The sequence below is a fragment of the chloroplast genome of Brassica napus (genome assembly GCF_020379485.1).
Source record: "Brassica napus chloroplast, complete genome".
NCBI classification, from domain to species: domain Eukaryota; kingdom Viridiplantae; phylum Streptophyta; class Magnoliopsida; order Brassicales; family Brassicaceae; genus Brassica; species Brassica napus.
Window position 1 is genome coordinate 68,483 of NC_016734.1, and position 14,018 is coordinate 82,500.

Consider the following 14,018-nt stretch of genomic DNA (forward strand, 5'->3'; position numbering starts at 1 on the left):
TCATATAAATAATGGGCTGGTTTAGATGGGTTCTAACCGGCTAATTCTGAATTACTTCTCTTCAAGATTCTCTTCAATATAAAAAAAATATATTGAAGAGAATATGAAACTAAACCTTTAATCTAAAAAGATATAAAATTAGCAGTGGTAGATTTGCATGAAATCGCTCCTATTTTTATTGAACCGCTACAAGATCAACAATGCCATGAGCTTGGGCTTCTGTTGCTGACATAAAAACATCCCTTTCCATGTCTTCGGATACAACCCATATAGGTTTGCCCGTTCTTTGTACATAAACCCTTGTGATGGTTTCGCGAAGTTTTAGTAGTTCTTCCGCTTCCAAGATAACTTCTCCCGTTTGTGCCTCATAAAACGAACTAGCGGGTTGATGGATCATTACCCTGATGATATAATAGAAAAGCTTTTTCTATTTCGCAGAATGAGGCGAGATAACCAAAAAAACAGAGAAATTTGAATAACCGTACAGGCTTTTTTTGTGCGTTGCATACGGCTCTAGAATGGAATTTACGTTTTTGACCTTTCCTTTCGGCGAAAGAAAACAAAATATAGGTTCTATTATACGCGGATCCATAAATGATCCAATTACCATCCTTCTTTTTTGTTTTGTAGGAGTTAAAAAAATACTATGATGGTTCCGTTGCTTTATATATCATTTTTTTTGATCCGTCTATGATTCAGCAATCCCAAAGTGTCTTTTTTTTTGTTTTTGTAAATAAGCTTCCGGTGTGAAAACAAAGTTTGTGACGCTGGGATGTGCCCGAATAGGGAAGATATCATTTTAAATACCCCTTTCTTATCCCATACTACTCTTTCAATATATAATCTAATTTTTTTAATCTAAAAAATTTCATATCGAATTCGAAGTGCCATGCTATTATTACTTAACTAATTCATATTTCCGAGGGCGAAGGCATAGTATTTTTTCTCTAAAATAAAAAAACTCATTGGCGCCAAGCGTGAGGGAATGCTATACGTTTGGTAATTTCTCCTCCGACTAGGATAAAGGATGCTATTGAAGCGGCCAATCCCATGCATATTGTCTGTACATCGGGTCGCACAAATTGCATAGTATCATAAATAGCCATTCCAGATATTACCCATCCACCAGGAGAGTTTATAAACAAATAAAGATCTTTGGTATCCTTTTCTATACTGAGATATATCATAAGACTAATAAGTTGATTCGAGATTTCGGTATCAACCTCTTGGCCTAAAAAAAACAATCTTTCTCGATAAAGTCGGTTGATTAGGATAAAATTTTATTCCTTAGGAGCCGTACAGGCACCTTTTGATGCATACGGTTCAACAAAAATTGTTAAAAAATCAATGTGTCGATTCCAACCCCCCCTTTTTTTCAGAGAAGGCTTTTCTTTCTAACTTAATAAGGGAAGGGCTTGCTTCCCTTTTAAAAGTAAAAGAAAAAATAAATAAGTTTTGGCCCCTTTTATTTATTAGATATTATAATCCTAATAATAAAATAATAAAACGATTGATTAGGCCTGTCAGACTAACTTGATTCATTGATATTTTTTTTTCATCGAGATTCAGTTGAAATGGGGATGGTTTTTTCTTGTTCCTGAATGGGCTTCTTCCTTTTTTTATTCCGTTTTTTTAGGTTTATGCTCTACTCCGAGTAAAAGGAAAAATTTGCCCGATTTTGATTTGCACATATAGGACAAATGAACCAAATACCGCGTCTTTTTTTTTTTTACTACTCCTTCTTTTTTTTTCAATTCATTTCTTTCACATGTCTTCTGTCAAATAGTCAATAAATTTTTAATTATATTATTTTATTTGATCAACAGTTTTAGATCACCCTGTTTCAATTTTTTGTATTTTTTTTATTTTTTAATAGAATTTTTATCATAATTTTGATATCATATTCATATCATATTAAGTAGTAATTATAAAAATATTATATATTAATTATCAATTGGATTTTTGCTAAACGGAGCCTGGATACTTAATTTTATTAGTCCGATCACGTAAACCATAAAAAATTTTTGATAATCTAATATCAATCTAAATACTCCCTGCATTTAATTCTAATTTATTTTTTGCGCTTCGCGTTACAAATTTTTGATAATTCAATCAATCTTTTTGAGCGAAACAGAGGATATCTCGATCGAGGGAGAAAATGGGGAAATCCCATATAGCCCAATATATCTGACAAGTCGCACTATATGTCAACCCAAGATGTATCTCCTTCTCCAGGACTTCGAAAAGGTACTTTTGGAACGCCAATAGGCATGAAATGAAAAAAAAAGAGAATGAAGTTCTCTATTTCACTTTGATGTGGAAACGTAAGACTGGGGTTTCATTTTTTTTTATCATATTATCCTTTTTTCCTACTTTATTAATATTAATCATATTTAAATTAATCATATTTAATACAGAAGTTGAATAAGCTAAAATAAAATATAAAATAAAAGTAAAGTAAGAGAGAATGAATAAAAATTAAAGGAAACTTTTTACGAACGGGCTTCTGAACAACAATAGCTATCTTGGTTCATATAACATAGGATTCACCCCCATTGCGTATTGGTACTTATCGGATATAGAATAGATCCGCTTCCCTTTTTTCCTATGAATCGAATTGTTCCATTATTACTAACAGAATAGAACAAATATTAATCCTTTCTCCGAAATAATTACCTAAAAAGGGGGGGTCCGTAACATAGTTTTTTCCAATGCAATAAAGTTACATAGTGTCTATTTTTCATTGATAAAGGGGTATTTCCATGGGTTTGCCTTGGTATCGTGTTCATACTGTTGTATTGAATGATCCCGGTCGTTTGCTTTCGGTTCATATAATGCATACTGCTCTGGTTGCTGGTTGGGCCGGTTCCATGGCTCTATATGAATTAGCTGTTTTTGATCCCTCCGACCCTGTTCTTGATCCAATGTGGAGACAAGGTATGTTCGTTATACCTTTCATGACTCGTTTAGGAATAACCAATTCATGGGGCGGTTGGAATATTACAGGAGGGACTATAACGAATCCGGGTTACGAAGGGGTAGCCGCAGCACATATCGTGTTTTCTGGCTTGTGCTTCTTGGCAGCTATTTGGCATTGGGTATATTGGGATCTAGAAATTTTTTGTGATGAACGTACAGGAAAACCTTCTTTGGATTTGCCCAAGATTTTTGGAATTCATTTATTTCTTTCAGGAGTGGCTTGCTTTGGTTTTGGCGCATTTCATGTAACAGGATTATATGGTCCTGGAATATGGGTATCCGACCCTTATGGACTAACCGGAAAGGTCCAACCCGTAAATCCGGCGTGGGGCGTGGAGGGTTTTGACCCTTTTGTTCCGGCGTTGGGTATATTAGCGGGCTTATTCCATCTTAGTGTTCGTCCGCCTCAACGTCTATACAAAGGATTACGTATGGGAAATATTGAAACCGTCCTTTCCAGTAGTATTGCTGCTGTCTTTTTTGCAGCTTTTATTGTTGCTGGAACTATGTGGTATGGTTCTGCAACTACTCCCATCGAATTATTTGGTCCTACTCGTTATCAATGGGATCAGGGATACTTTCAACAAGAAATATATCGAAGAGTTAGTGCCGGACTAGCTGAAAATCAAAGTGTATCAGAAGCTTGGTCTAAAATTCCTGAAAAATTAGCTTTTTATGATTATATTGGTAATAATCCAGCAAAAGGGGGATTATTCCGAGCGGGTTCAATGGACAATGGGGATGGAATAGCTGTTGGATGGTTAGGACACCCCGTCTTTAGAAATAAAGAAGGGCGTGAACTTTTTGTACGCCGTATGCCTACTTTTTTTGAAACATTTCCGGTTGTTTTGGTAGACGGAGACGGAATTGTTAGAGCCGACGTCCCGTTTAGAAGGGCAGAATCTAAATATAGTGTCGAACAAGTAGGTGTAACTGTTGAGTTTTATGGTGGTGAACTCAATGGAGTAAGTTATAGTGATCCCGCAACTGTGAAAAAATATGCTAGACGGGCTCAATTGGGTGAGATTTTTGAATTAGATCGTGCTACTTTGAAATCCGATGGTGTTTTTCGTAGCAGTCCAAGAGGTTGGTTTACTTTTGGGCATGCTTCGTTTGCTCTACTTTTCTTCTTTGGACACATTTGGCATGGTTCTAGAACCCTCTTCAGAGATGTTTTTGCTGGTATTGATCCAGATTTGGATGCTCAGGTGGAATTTGGGGCATTCCAAAAACTTGGAGATCCAACTACAAAAAGACAAGCAGTCTGATGCAACATTGCTTTTTTCTTTTAGTTTCTGTTTGCGATTTTTTTGATTTCATTTAATAGGTAGGGTACTGTAGGAATCTTGATTTAAATCGCTGCCGTTTCTTTGACTCTTTTTTGTTCTTTATCCGGAGGTATACTCCTTCAGTAAACATAAACAAAACAGGTATGAAAGCTATAATTGTAAACCACGATCAAATTTATGGAAGCATTGGTTTATACATTTCTCTTAGTATCGACTTTAGGGATCATTTTTTTCGCTATTTTTTTTCGGGAACCGCCTACAATTTCAACTAAAAAATGAAATAATTTTTCATTCTCTTCATTGACGTAATCAGCCTCCAACTATTTGGAGGCTGATTACGTCAACTAGTCCCCGTGTTCCTCGAATGGATCTCTTAGTTGTTGAGAGGGTTGCCCAAAGGCAGTATATAGAGCATACCCAGTAAAACTTACAAGTAACCCAGATATAAAGATGGCGACTAGAGTTGCTGTTTCCATTATTATATAATTGAAAGACCACAATGGATCTATGCTAAGATCGTTTATTTACAACGGAATGGTATACAAAGTCAACAGATCGTAATGAATACAAAATAAGATTTATGGCTACACAAACTGTTGAAGATAGTTCTAGATCTGGTCCAAGAAGCACTACTGTAGGGAAGTTATTGAAACCGTTGAATTCTGAATATGGTAAAGTAGCTCCTGGATGGGGAACGACCCCTTTGATGGGTGTTGCAATGGCACTATTTGCGGTATTCCTATCTATTATTTTGGAGATTTATAATTCCTCTGTTCTACTGGATGGAATTTCAATGAATTAGACTGAGAAGAATCTTGAAGTGCTAGCTTTTTGTTCGATACAAAAAAGTAAAGTATGTAGGTCTAAAATTTTGCACCTATTCTCCTTTGGTAGTTCGACCGCGAAATTTTTTTCTGCATTGTATATTTCCGGAATATGAGTGTGTGACTTGTTAGAATTGACCCTATGGATAGTACAGAGAAGGGGGTCTGTCATCTTTATCAAGATGGTTTTATTTCGTCGGATATTCATTCGAGTATCTGGAGCACGAAATAGATCAAATAGATCACAAAGTTTTCGAACTATGATTCATACTTAATACTTAGACCTCGTAGCCGGACTTCTTTCCGTTCTATCTTATAAATTTTCATAAATCAATTTTTTTCTGCTTTTAAACTCTTATTTAGATCAAAGGACAAACGCTTCTTTGTATTTTATGTTTTTAATCATTATAGCTCTTTTTTTTTTTATTGAATAAGTGATGATCCAATGGTTCTCACTCAGTGAACTTTGGACTTTGAAGGTTTCATTGAATTATCGTGGTTTTCGTATGAATCTGAGGTTTCAATTAATAAGTAGGGTCTTAACAAGAAAATTCCTATCAATAATAAAGAAAACAAGAAGAAATCCGTATTCCCATTCCATACAAATACCAACTAAAAAAGACAATAACGGTAGGTAATCTAGAAGATTCAAGAGGCCTGTAACGATCAACACAACATAAAGACGTATGAGCTGACTTGAGTTTTTGGCATTTAACCACAAAGAAGAGCTTTCGCATTTTGACTCTTAAATAATATTGAATGAGAGAGAAGTTTAAAACTTTATATTCCATATCCGTTTCAATCAGTATTTGGGTCTTTTTTTTGTTTGAGCTGTACGAGATGAAATTCTCATATACAGTTCTTGGAGGGGGAGGAACCTTGGTTTACCTATCTCAATAAAGTTTATGATTGGTTCGAAGAACGTCTTGAGATTCAAGCGATTGCAGACGATATAACTAGTAAATATGTTCCTCCGCATGTCAACATATTTTATTGTCTAGGAGGAATTACCCTTACTTGTTTTTTAGTACAAGTAGCTACGGGATTTGCTATGACTTTTTATTACCGTCCAACTGTTACTGAGGCTTTTGCTTCTGTTCAATATATAATGACTGAAGCTAACTTTGGTTGGTTAATCCGATCAGTTCATCGATGGTCGGCAAGTATGATGGTCCTAATGATGATCCTGCACGTATTTCGTGTATACCTCACCGGTGGTTTTAAAAAACCTCGCGAATTAACTTGGGTTACTGGTGTGGTTCTGGGTGTATTGACCGCATCTTTTGGTGTAACAGGTTATTCTTTACCTTGGGATCAAATTGGCTATTGGGCAGTCAAAATTGTAACAGGTGTACCTGACGCTATTCCGGTAATAGGATCGCCTCTTGTAGAATTATTACGCGGAAGTGCTAGTGTTGGACAATCCACTTTGACTCGTTTTTATAGTTTACACACTTTTGTATTACCTCTTCTTACGGCTGTATTTATGTTAATGCATTTCTTAATGATACGTAAGCAAGGTATTTCTGGTCCCTTATAAATAATATAGATTCTAGATATTTTTAATTACTAATTTATCTTATTACTTGGTGAAGGAACAATCGTATTTTATTGCTATAAATATGGATTATTAAAAAAATAAGACATGTATTTGGATATTTCCCTTCAACTCCACAATATTGTATTATTTTTTTGACATAAAAAGTTGAAGGGAATTCTATGAAGAGAAAATGGATTATGGGAGTGTGTGACTTGAACTATTGATCGGGCCGTGCAGAAATATGACTTTATCTGCTACATTGGAATTCACAACCAAATGTGTCTTTGTTCCAACCACTGTGTAAGCCCCATACAGGGGATAGGCTGGTTCACTTGAAGAGAATCTTTTCTATGATCATAATACCCGACGATGTCGTGGATGAGTGGGCTCCGTAAAATCCAAAAATCCAGGAGATTAAGGGATGGAACATAATCAGGATTATGTTTTTAGCTATTTTTTACTAAAAAAGAGCTAAAAAAATAAAAAATTAATAGTATGTAAATGCATTCATTTCCTCTGCATCGACTCGATTTCTGATACTATCGGAGTGAATACAGGATCTAATGAAGAGTAGAGGGTAGACTTCATTAGTAACAAGTAAATCCTTTGTATTTGAAAAATCTCGATATAATTTTTGAGATTAAGGATTAATTGATAAGGTATGAGACGATCCAGAAAGCACTTAATCATGATCAACTTTTAAGCTTACGTGGGTGTTGAGCATTTACCTGTAAGAATGGAATTTATGGTAATCTTTAGTTGCAATAACTTTGGAATCGGATAATTCTTTTTTTACATATTAAATACTTGTGGATAACATATATATTTTTTGTATGTATTAATTTAGTTTGGTTAATTCTTGCTCGAGCCGGATGATGAAAAATTATCATGTCCGGTTCCCTCGGGGGATGGATCCATAAGAATTCACCTATCCCAATAACAAAAAAACCAGATTTGAATGATCCTGTATTACGAGCTAAATTAGCTAAAGGTATGGGTCATAATTATTACGGAGAGCCCGCATGGCCCAATGATCTTTTATATATTTTTCCAGTAGTCATTCTTGGTACCATTGCCTGTAACGTAGGCTTAGCGGTTTTAGAACCATCAATGATTGGTGAACCTGCGGATCCTTTTGCAACTCCTTTGGAAATATTACCTGAATGGTATTTCTTTCCTGTATTTCAAATACTTCGTACAGTGCCTAACAAATTATTGGGTGTTCTTTTAATGGCTTCAGTACCGGCGGGATTATTAACCGTACCCTTTTTGGAAAATGTTAATAAGTTCCAAAATCCATTTCGTCGTCCAGTCGCGACAACCGTCTTTTTGATTGGCACCGTGGTGGCCCTGTGGTTAGGTATTGGAGCAACATTACCAATTGATAAATCTCTAACTTTAGGTCTTTTTTAATTAAATTTATTCAATTGTAAAATAAAAGGCGTGGGTATCTAGGGAGTAGTCATTTCAAAATGAATTCTCCCTAGATACATATCTAAATTAATTTTATTAAGTAAAATAGGTTTGACTGGAAAATCGAAATTACGTTGAAGGTTTAAAATCCATTTCAATTTTAAATTGACTTTTTAGTCAAATTTTTTTTAATGCTTTTTTTATTTTTTTTCTAAAATGTCTAATATCTTTTTTACATCTTCTATGTGAAAATGTTCCATTTTGATAAGGTCTTCTTGACTGTTATTCAAAAGATCCAATAATGTATGTATATTGGACTTTTTGAGACAATTATAGATTCTGGGAGGCAATTCTAATTGGTCAATAAAAATATATTGAAACGCTAGTTCTTTTTTTTTTTTTCTTAGGTTAACTAATCTATTATGAAAAGGAAAAAGGGGTAAAGTAACTTGATGTTGATTGTTCTCTAAATAGAACGTTTCTTCTTCTACATGTAGAAAAGGAATAAATAAATTAATCAAATTCCGGGAGGCTTCATGAAGTGCTTCTTTAGGAGTTAAACTTCCATTTGTCCATATTTCTAGAAAAAGAATCTCTTGTTTTTCATTCCCATTCCCATAAGAATGAATACTATGATTCGCATTTTGAACAGGCATGAATACAGCATCTATAGGATAACTTCGGTCTTCAAAGTTATTTGACATTTTTAAACTATATCCGCGATTCCTCTCGATTTTTAATCCAATACACAAATTTATTGGTTCCGTTAAGGTAGCTATATGCTGTGTATTATCAACGATTTCCACAGAGGGCGGTAAAACTATGTCTCGAGCAGTTATATATCCGGGACCTTGGACACAAATAAGCGCGTTGCGCGTTCCATATAGATTACTTTTTAATACAATCTCGTTCAAATTCATTAAAATTTCATGTACTGATTCTTGAATACCGACTATGTTAGAATAGTCATGTGGTATGTTCTCAGATTTTGCACGTGTAATACATGTTCCTTCTATTTCGCCAAGTAAAGCTCTTCGCATCGCAATGCCTATTGTGTCGGCTTGACCTTTCATAAGTGGAGACAGAATAAAGCGTCCATAATAAAGACGCTTACTGTCTCTTCTTGATTCAACACACTTCCACTGTAGTGTCCGAGTAGATACTTTGACTTTCTCTCGAACCATAGTAATTTTATTTGATCAGATCATTGAATCATTTATTTCTCTTGAAACCCTTTCAGCCTTTATTTAGTTCTATACACGTCGTTTTTTAGGGGGTCTACAACCATTATGTGGCATAGGGGTTACATCTCGTACGAAACTTAAAAGTATACCGCTTCTACGAATAGCTCGTAATGCTGCATCTCTTCCTAGTCCAGGGCCTTTTATCCTTACTTCAGCTCGTTGCATACCTTGATCCACTACTGCTCGAATAGCATTTCCTGCTGCGGTTTGAGCAGCAAAAGGTGTTCCTCTTCTTGTACCCCTGAATCCACAAGTACCCGCGGAGGACCAAGAAATCACCCGACCCCGTACATCTGTAACGGTCACAATGGTATTGTTGAAACTTGCTTGAACATGAATAACTCCCTTTGGTATTCTACGTACATTTTTACGTGAACCACTACGGGTATTTTTACGTGAACCAATTCTTAATATAGGTTTTGCCATATTTTTTCATTTCACAAGAAATATATGGATATATCCATTTCATGTCAAAACGGACCTTTTTTTTACTAGCTCCTTGGAAGTGCCTTTTCCTTTAGTAAGATTATCCTTGTCTTTGTTTATGCCTCGGGTTGGAACAAATTACTATAATTCGTCCCCTCCTACGGATTAGCCGACACTTTTCACAAATTTTACGAACGGAAGCCCTTATTTTCATAGTTGTTATTCCTTAATTCTCTTAATATACTTATTGTTGGACGAAAAAAAGGTTTCTTGATATTTTTGAATCTTGAATTGTATCTTCGTGAAAGGAATGTTGAATTTCAAAAAACCACTGACTTATTTGAATCCTTGTTATGGAGTCTAGAAAGTGGCTGTTCCCCGATTAACTTAATACCTAAGAACTTACTAAAATTTTTACCCCCCTTTTTCTCCTATAGGTATACCTATACAAAAATATGTCGAATCCTTTCAGAAGCATGACCTAAAATAAAAAAAATCTTTAGTATCTAAACAAAATCGAACCATACCGTTCGGAAGTGATTCATAAAGAAAACTTTCATTAATTCATTTTTTTCTTTAATTTCATTCGGGGTAAAAAATTCTAAACTTTTTTAGCAGGGGTGGTATTACACAACCCCCCCCCCTTTTTTTTCACAAATGCTAAGTTCCGGATATCCAATTTTGATATTAGAAGGATTACCATATATAACACAAAATTTCTCCGCCGATTCTTTTTAGTCGAGCTTCTCGATCTGTCATTATACCTTGAGAAGTTGAAAGGATTACAATTCCTATTCCGCCTAAAATTCGTGGAATTCGTTGAGAGTTAGAATAGATTCGTAGACCCGGTCGGCTTATTCTCTTTAAATTTAAAATCGTTTTATAGGATTCTTTCTTATTTCGTCTATGTCTTAGGGTTAAAATCAAAAAATATTGATTGTTTTCGCGATGTTTCCTTACGTTTTCGATAAAACCCTCTCGTAAAAGTATTTTAACAATGCTTTCGGTGATGTTAGTCGATCCTATCCGAACTGTTCCTTTTCTATTCATGTCAGCATTTCGTATAGAGGTTATTATATCAGCAATAGTGTCTTTCCCCATGATAAGTTAAAATTCCTTAATTGTTCTATAATTTTGATATAATCAACATGTTATTTTTCTTTTATTTATATAAAAATAGAGACGAATTATATATTAATATATGAATTCAATTATTAATATATAAAATTATTAAGGGTATATGCGTGATACACAATCTATTAATTATAATTAATTTGATTTCAATACCATTTTTTTAATCCTATCCTATATTAACTATCGATATTTAGGTCTTATAATACTTCAGGAGCTAATGAAACTATTTTAGTAAAGTTTAATTGTCTCAATTCCCGTGGGATCGCCCCAAAAACGCGAGTTCCTTTTGGATTTCCTTCTTGATCAATGACAACTGCGGCATTGTCGTCATATCGTATTATCGTCCCATTCTTACGTTTGAGTTCTTTACAAGTACGTACAATTACAGCTCTGACCACTTCTGATCTTTCTAGAGTAGTATTTGGGATTGCTTCCTTGATTACAGCAACAATAACGTCACCAATATGAGCATAGCGGCGATTACTAGCTCCTATTATTCGAATACACATCAATTTTCGAGCCCCGCTGTTGTCTGCTACATTCAAATAGGTTTGTGGTTGAATCATATTTTTGTATCTCTTCTTTTAGTGCAAAGGACGAAGTAAAAAAAATATTGTTTGTCAAAAAAAACTTAGAATCTTTTTATCCTTAAATGTTATTTAGCTTTTTCATTCTATATTCCTATTCAGAAATAATGAATTGGGTTTTTATAGGCATTTTTGATGCCGCGATTGAAATAGCTTTTCTGGCTATATTTTCTGGTACACCACCCATTTCATAAAGGATTTTACCTGGTTTAACCACAGCTACCCAGTACTCTGGGGATCCTTTCCCAGAACCCATACGCGTTTCCGCGGGTCTTACTGTAACTGGCTTGTCTGGAAATATACGTACCCAAATTTTTCCACCACGTCGTATATTTCGTGTCATTGCTCGTCGCCCTGCTTCTATTTGTCTAGATGTAATCCAAGCGGGTTCAAGTGTTTGAAGAGCATATCTGCCAAAACAAATACGATTCCCACGAGAGGATATTCCTTTTAGTCTTCCTCGATGTTGTTTACGAAATTTGGTTCTTTTTGGGTTATAGTTGATGGGTTTTTTCTAAATGAGAAATTCCATCTCTACTGCAGAACTGGACGTGAGAGTTTCTTCTCATCCAGCTCCTCGCGAATAAAAGGATTAATTAAGATATAGATGTAGTTAATGATTAATCCTATTAATCATGGTATTTTTTTTTTATTTCATCTTATCTCTTCTAAATTTGTGTATGTCTTTTTTGAAATAGAATCAAAGATCAATTTTATTTCGATTTATTTAAAAATAACGTAATATCATCATTACAAATGTAATTTTTATTAGAGTTAGAATATTATAACAAATCCTTATTTTTTTTTCATTGTTTTTTTCATCTTTTATTACTGTTTTTATTTGAAAAAAAAAAACCAATTTTTCGCCGGCGAATATTTACTCTTTCAATATCTATTTAAGTTTGCTGTTTATCCCCCGAGGTCTCAGAATCAAAATCAGAATAGATAATAAAGTTTCTGGTTTATTCCGCCATCCTGTCCAATGAATTACTAAGATTTCTTGTTCACTAGAATCCTATATATTCATGGGTTCCGTCGTTCCCATCGCTTCTTGATTAATCATTAGGCCTGAATTCTACAATGGAGCTTTTACATGAAATTTTGAATTTCTTTTTTTTTTGAGGCAATTTTCTCAGTTTTGATTGTCTCAAGGCTCTTAATTTTTTGTTTTCGGAACAGATTTATCTAATTATTATTATTTATCTAATTATTATGAATGAATCTGTATTGATGCTTTATTACATTGCTTTTCTTACAGTGACCTCATAGATTTTCCAAATTGGAATCATATATCATTAATATTCAATTTTTTCGCTCTTTCTTTCATCCTTCCATTTATCCGCATACTTTTTGATTACCTTTCATAACTTAATAATCATCTTTCTTTATTCTTTTTTTTTAGTCAGTTGCTCCAATGATATGATCAGCCTATCATATCTTGACTAATTTTTTGGATCCAGATAATGCGAAGCAATGAGTTGCTTAGGTTATTTATTAATGCTGTAGTTATTAGTTGGTAAGTTCTTTTTTTTTTTTATCGTAATCTAACCCTAAACCAACGAGTCACACACTAAGCATAGCAATTATATCAAAGGAGTTTTGATGGAAATGTTTATTCAACCTTATAGAATTGCTTATTTTTTTTTCTTAAACATAAAAAAGAAGACTACAAGTTTTTATTTTTATTTCTTTATAGTGTTATACTACATAGTTTTCGTTTTTTATCATTGGATAAAATGTAAAGACAAATAAAGTTTTTTTATTCTTCGTCTACGAATATCCAAATTTTTATTCCTAAAACCCCATAAATAGTTCGAACTGTATAGGAACAATAATCAATTTTAGCTTCAATTGTTTGTAAAGGAACTCTGCCTTCTCTGATCCATTCAACACGTGCAATTTCTTTTCCGTCGATACGTCCTGCAATTTGTACTTGAATTCCTTTTGTATTCGCCTGTTCAGTTAATTCAATAGCTTTTTTCATTGCTTTTCGAAAAGAAACGCGATTTTTTAATTGGCCAGCTATAAATTCTGCAAGAATATTAGGATGCCCATACGGATTGGAAATTCGGGTAATAGCAATGTTGAGTTTTCTATTGACACAATTAAGTTCTTTTTGAACATTCATCTGTAATTCTTCGATTCTTCGGGGTTTATCTTCAATTAATAATTTAGGAAATCCCATATAGATTATGATCTGAATGAGATCGATTCTTTTTTGAATTTCGATACGTGCAATTCCCTCCATACCAGAGGATATTCTTATATTTTTTTGGACATAATTTTTAATACAGTCTCGTATTTTTTTATCTTCTTCTAAACCTTCAGAATACTTTTTTGGTTGTGCAAACCAAATAGAATGATGACTTTGGGTTGTACCAAGTCTGAAACCAAGTGGATTTATTTTTTGTCCCATGGGCCTCCACTACTATATGTATCGTAACATGTTAGATTTATGTTTTCATTGCTGCATCCAGGTTTTTTTAAATACATTAAATATTCTTCATATTGTTGATATAAGGATATATCTTCCAATACGATAGTTATATGACAAGTGGATCTTTTTATTGGGTAACTCCGTC

The 14,018-nt window shown here is 34.1% G+C and overlaps 15 protein-coding genes across 15 annotated transcripts in view; 5 read left to right on the forward strand and 10 right to left on the reverse strand. All coding sequences in view use genetic code 11, as the record gives it.

Annotated features, from left to right (window-relative positions):
• Nucleotides 1-175: 175 nt before the first annotated feature.
• clpP (ATP-dependent Clp protease proteolytic subunit) lies at nt 176-2,272 on the reverse strand. Its single transcript has 3 exons — nt 2,204-2,272; nt 975-1,268; nt 176-403 (listed from the first exon to the last, which is right to left on the reverse strand). Exons 1-3 carry the CDS (start codon nt 2,270-2,272, stop codon nt 176-178), a joined length of 591 nt encoding a protein of 196 aa, YP_005089977.1.
• A 490-nt stretch (nt 2,273-2,762) lies between these two features.
• Nucleotides 2,763-4,247, forward strand: psbB (photosystem II 47 kDa protein). Its single transcript has one exon. The coding sequence runs from the start codon at nt 2,763-2,765 to the stop codon at nt 4,245-4,247; it is 1,485 nt and encodes a 494-aa protein (YP_005089978.1).
• A 198-nt stretch (nt 4,248-4,445) lies between these two features.
• On the forward strand, nt 4,446-4,547 carry psbT (photosystem II protein T). Its single transcript has one exon. It carries the CDS (start codon nt 4,446-4,448, stop codon nt 4,545-4,547), a length of 102 nt encoding a protein of 33 aa, YP_005089979.1.
• A 65-nt stretch (nt 4,548-4,612) lies between these two features.
• On the reverse strand, nt 4,613-4,744 carry psbN (photosystem II protein N). Its single transcript has one exon. It carries the CDS (start codon nt 4,742-4,744, stop codon nt 4,613-4,615), a length of 132 nt encoding a protein of 43 aa, YP_005089980.1.
• Nucleotides 4,745-4,848: 104 nt separating this feature from the next.
• psbH (photosystem II protein H) lies at nt 4,849-5,070 on the forward strand. The gene has a single exon. It carries the CDS (start codon nt 4,849-4,851, stop codon nt 5,068-5,070), a length of 222 nt encoding a protein of 73 aa, YP_005089981.1.
• A 134-nt stretch (nt 5,071-5,204) lies between these two features.
• Nucleotides 5,205-6,632, forward strand: petB (cytochrome b6). Its single transcript has 2 exons — nt 5,205-5,210; nt 5,994-6,632. Exons 1-2 carry the CDS (start codon nt 5,205-5,207, stop codon nt 6,630-6,632), a joined length of 645 nt encoding a protein of 214 aa, YP_005089982.1.
• Nucleotides 6,633-6,829: 197 nt separating this feature from the next.
• petD (cytochrome b6/f complex subunit IV) lies at nt 6,830-8,045 on the forward strand. Its single transcript has 2 exons — nt 6,830-6,837; nt 7,571-8,045. The coding sequence occupies exons 1-2, from the start codon at nt 6,830-6,832 to the stop codon at nt 8,043-8,045; spliced, it is 483 nt and encodes a 160-aa protein (YP_005089983.1).
• A 200-nt stretch (nt 8,046-8,245) lies between these two features.
• On the reverse strand, nt 8,246-9,229 carry rpoA (RNA polymerase alpha subunit). The gene has a single exon. It carries the CDS (start codon nt 9,227-9,229, stop codon nt 8,246-8,248), a length of 984 nt encoding a protein of 327 aa, YP_005089984.1.
• A 69-nt stretch (nt 9,230-9,298) lies between these two features.
• rps11 (ribosomal protein S11) lies at nt 9,299-9,715 on the reverse strand. The gene has a single exon. The coding sequence runs from the start codon at nt 9,713-9,715 to the stop codon at nt 9,299-9,301; it is 417 nt and encodes a 138-aa protein (YP_005089985.1).
• A 100-nt stretch (nt 9,716-9,815) lies between these two features.
• rpl36 (ribosomal protein L36) lies at nt 9,816-9,929 on the reverse strand. Its single transcript has one exon. It carries the CDS (start codon nt 9,927-9,929, stop codon nt 9,816-9,818), a length of 114 nt encoding a protein of 37 aa, YP_005089986.1.
• Nucleotides 9,930-10,411: 482 nt separating this feature from the next.
• Nucleotides 10,412-10,816, reverse strand: rps8 (ribosomal protein S8). Its single transcript has one exon. It carries the CDS (start codon nt 10,814-10,816, stop codon nt 10,412-10,414), a length of 405 nt encoding a protein of 134 aa, YP_005089987.1.
• A 230-nt stretch (nt 10,817-11,046) lies between these two features.
• Nucleotides 11,047-11,415, reverse strand: rpl14 (ribosomal protein L14). The gene has a single exon. It carries the CDS (start codon nt 11,413-11,415, stop codon nt 11,047-11,049), a length of 369 nt encoding a protein of 122 aa, YP_005089988.1.
• A 115-nt stretch (nt 11,416-11,530) lies between these two features.
• On the reverse strand, nt 11,531-13,014 carry rpl16 (ribosomal protein L16). The gene is made up of 2 exons: nt 13,006-13,014; nt 11,531-11,935 (listed from the first exon to the last, which is right to left on the reverse strand). The coding sequence occupies exons 1-2, from the start codon at nt 13,012-13,014 to the stop codon at nt 11,531-11,533; spliced, it is 414 nt and encodes a 137-aa protein (YP_005089989.1).
• Nucleotides 13,015-13,195: 181 nt separating this feature from the next.
• On the reverse strand, nt 13,196-13,852 carry rps3 (ribosomal protein S3). The gene has a single exon. The coding sequence runs from the start codon at nt 13,850-13,852 to the stop codon at nt 13,196-13,198; it is 657 nt and encodes a 218-aa protein (YP_005089990.1).
• rpl22 (ribosomal protein L22) overlaps nt 13,837-14,018 on the reverse strand; it is a 483-nt gene continuing 301 nt past the window's right edge. Inside the window, exon 1 of the mRNA in view lies at nt 13,837-14,018. This exon is cut by the window's right edge and continues 301 nt beyond it. Coding sequence (YP_005089991.1) covers nt 13,837-14,018 — 182 coding nt within the window.